The 1,418-nt window shown below is 46.1% G+C and overlaps 1 protein-coding gene across 1 annotated transcript in view; it reads left to right on the forward strand.

Moving 5' to 3' along the window:
* SOX9 (SRY-box transcription factor 9) overlaps positions 1-419 on the forward strand; it is a 3,027-nt gene extending 2,608 nt beyond the window's left edge. The window contains exon 3 of the mRNA XM_009646164.1: positions 6-419. Within this exon, the coding sequence (XP_009644459.1) occupies positions 6-419 (414 nt within the window). The remainder of the gene's footprint in view (positions 1-5) is intronic.
* Positions 420-1,418: the final 999 nt, after the last annotated feature.

The following is a 1,418-nucleotide window of genomic DNA, read 5'->3' on the forward strand; positions in this document are numbered from 1 at the left end:
CGCAGCCCCCGCCGCAGCCGCAGCACGGGCTGCCGGCGCTGAGCGGCGAGCAGGGCCAGGCGCAGCAGAGGACGCACATCAAGACGGAGCAGCTCAGCCCCAGCCACTACAGCGAGCAGCAGCAGCACTCCCCGCAGCAGATCAACTACAGCTCCTTCAACCTCCAGCACTACAGCTCCTCCTACCCCACCATCACCCGCTCCCAGTACGACTACACCGACCACCAGAACTCCAGCTCCTACTACAGCCACGCCGCCGGCCAGAGCAGCAGCCTCTACTCCACCTTCACCTACATGAACCCCACGCAGCGCCCCATGTACACCCCCATTGCAGACACTTCTGGGGTCCCCTCCATCCCCCAGACCCACAGCCCGCAGCACTGGGAACAGCCCGTCTACACACAGCTCACCAGACCCTAAAGCCATTTCAAAAAAAAAAAAAATAAAATAAATAAAAAGAAAAAAGAACAACAACAACAAAAAAAATTAAAAAGAAAAAAAAAATCAAAAAAGCACGGAAGAAGCAACCAGAAGAACAACAGAGAACTTCCTCGGACTTTTTCCTTCTTTGAAGTTAAAATAATAATTAAAAAAAGACGCTAAAGTTAAAGCTGGCGGGGAGGAGAGAGCGCCTCGAGCCTTCTGCACTACAGCATCCTCCGGGAAGTGGCCAGACCGCTCCGAGAACCGGCAAAACTCGGTACAGACTTTCCAAGGACTGGACTTTTAACTCTGCTTCCAGGGCGCGGTGTGGAGATGAGATTTCTGACCCACCAGCGCGGCTGTCTGCTCTCTGGACTTTTGTAATGATTTTTTTTTTTTAGCAGTAATTAAAAAAAAAAAAGAAAAAAATGGGGGGAAAAAAAAGAGAAAACTCAGTCCTCTGTGAGGAATATTCTCTATTTTAAATATTTTTTAGTATGTACTGTGTATGATTCGTTACCAATTTGAGGGGATTTATACCTATTTTTTAGAGTTTTTTTAAATGCTCTTATTTTTCCAACAGCTAAAAAAATGACACTTAGTGGAGCAGTGCTAGGTTTTCTTGCAGTCAGAGGTATTTTTGTATAGATAAGTGTCTTTTTCTCTAAAAATGAAAATAAAAAAGCAAAACGGCGTGCTTTTAACTCGGAACAAAGCTCTGTTAAGTGGCCAGCGTCAGGCTTAGCGAGGGTCAGCTCTGCGGCGCGGGAGACGCGAGCTGAGATTGCGGGGACGAGAGGGGGAGAGGCTTTATTTTTCTAACTGATAGCCACACCAGCCCGGAGGAGATTTGTAACTTTATTTTTTAATACTCTTGAGCCTTAAGAAAGAAACAAAACCGATTTTTTTTAAAAAAAAAAAATAATAAATCAAACCAAACAGCAAGAAGTGCTGTTGCGAAGCCTTAAAAGCAGCCCTGTGATAATCACTTGTCCC

The sequence above is a fragment of the Egretta garzetta genome, unplaced genomic scaffold (assembly GCF_000687185.1).
Source record: "Egretta garzetta isolate BGI_Z169 unplaced genomic scaffold, ASM68718v1 scaffold19, whole genome shotgun sequence".
Taxonomy (NCBI): Eukaryota; Metazoa; Chordata; class Aves; order Pelecaniformes; family Ardeidae; genus Egretta; species Egretta garzetta.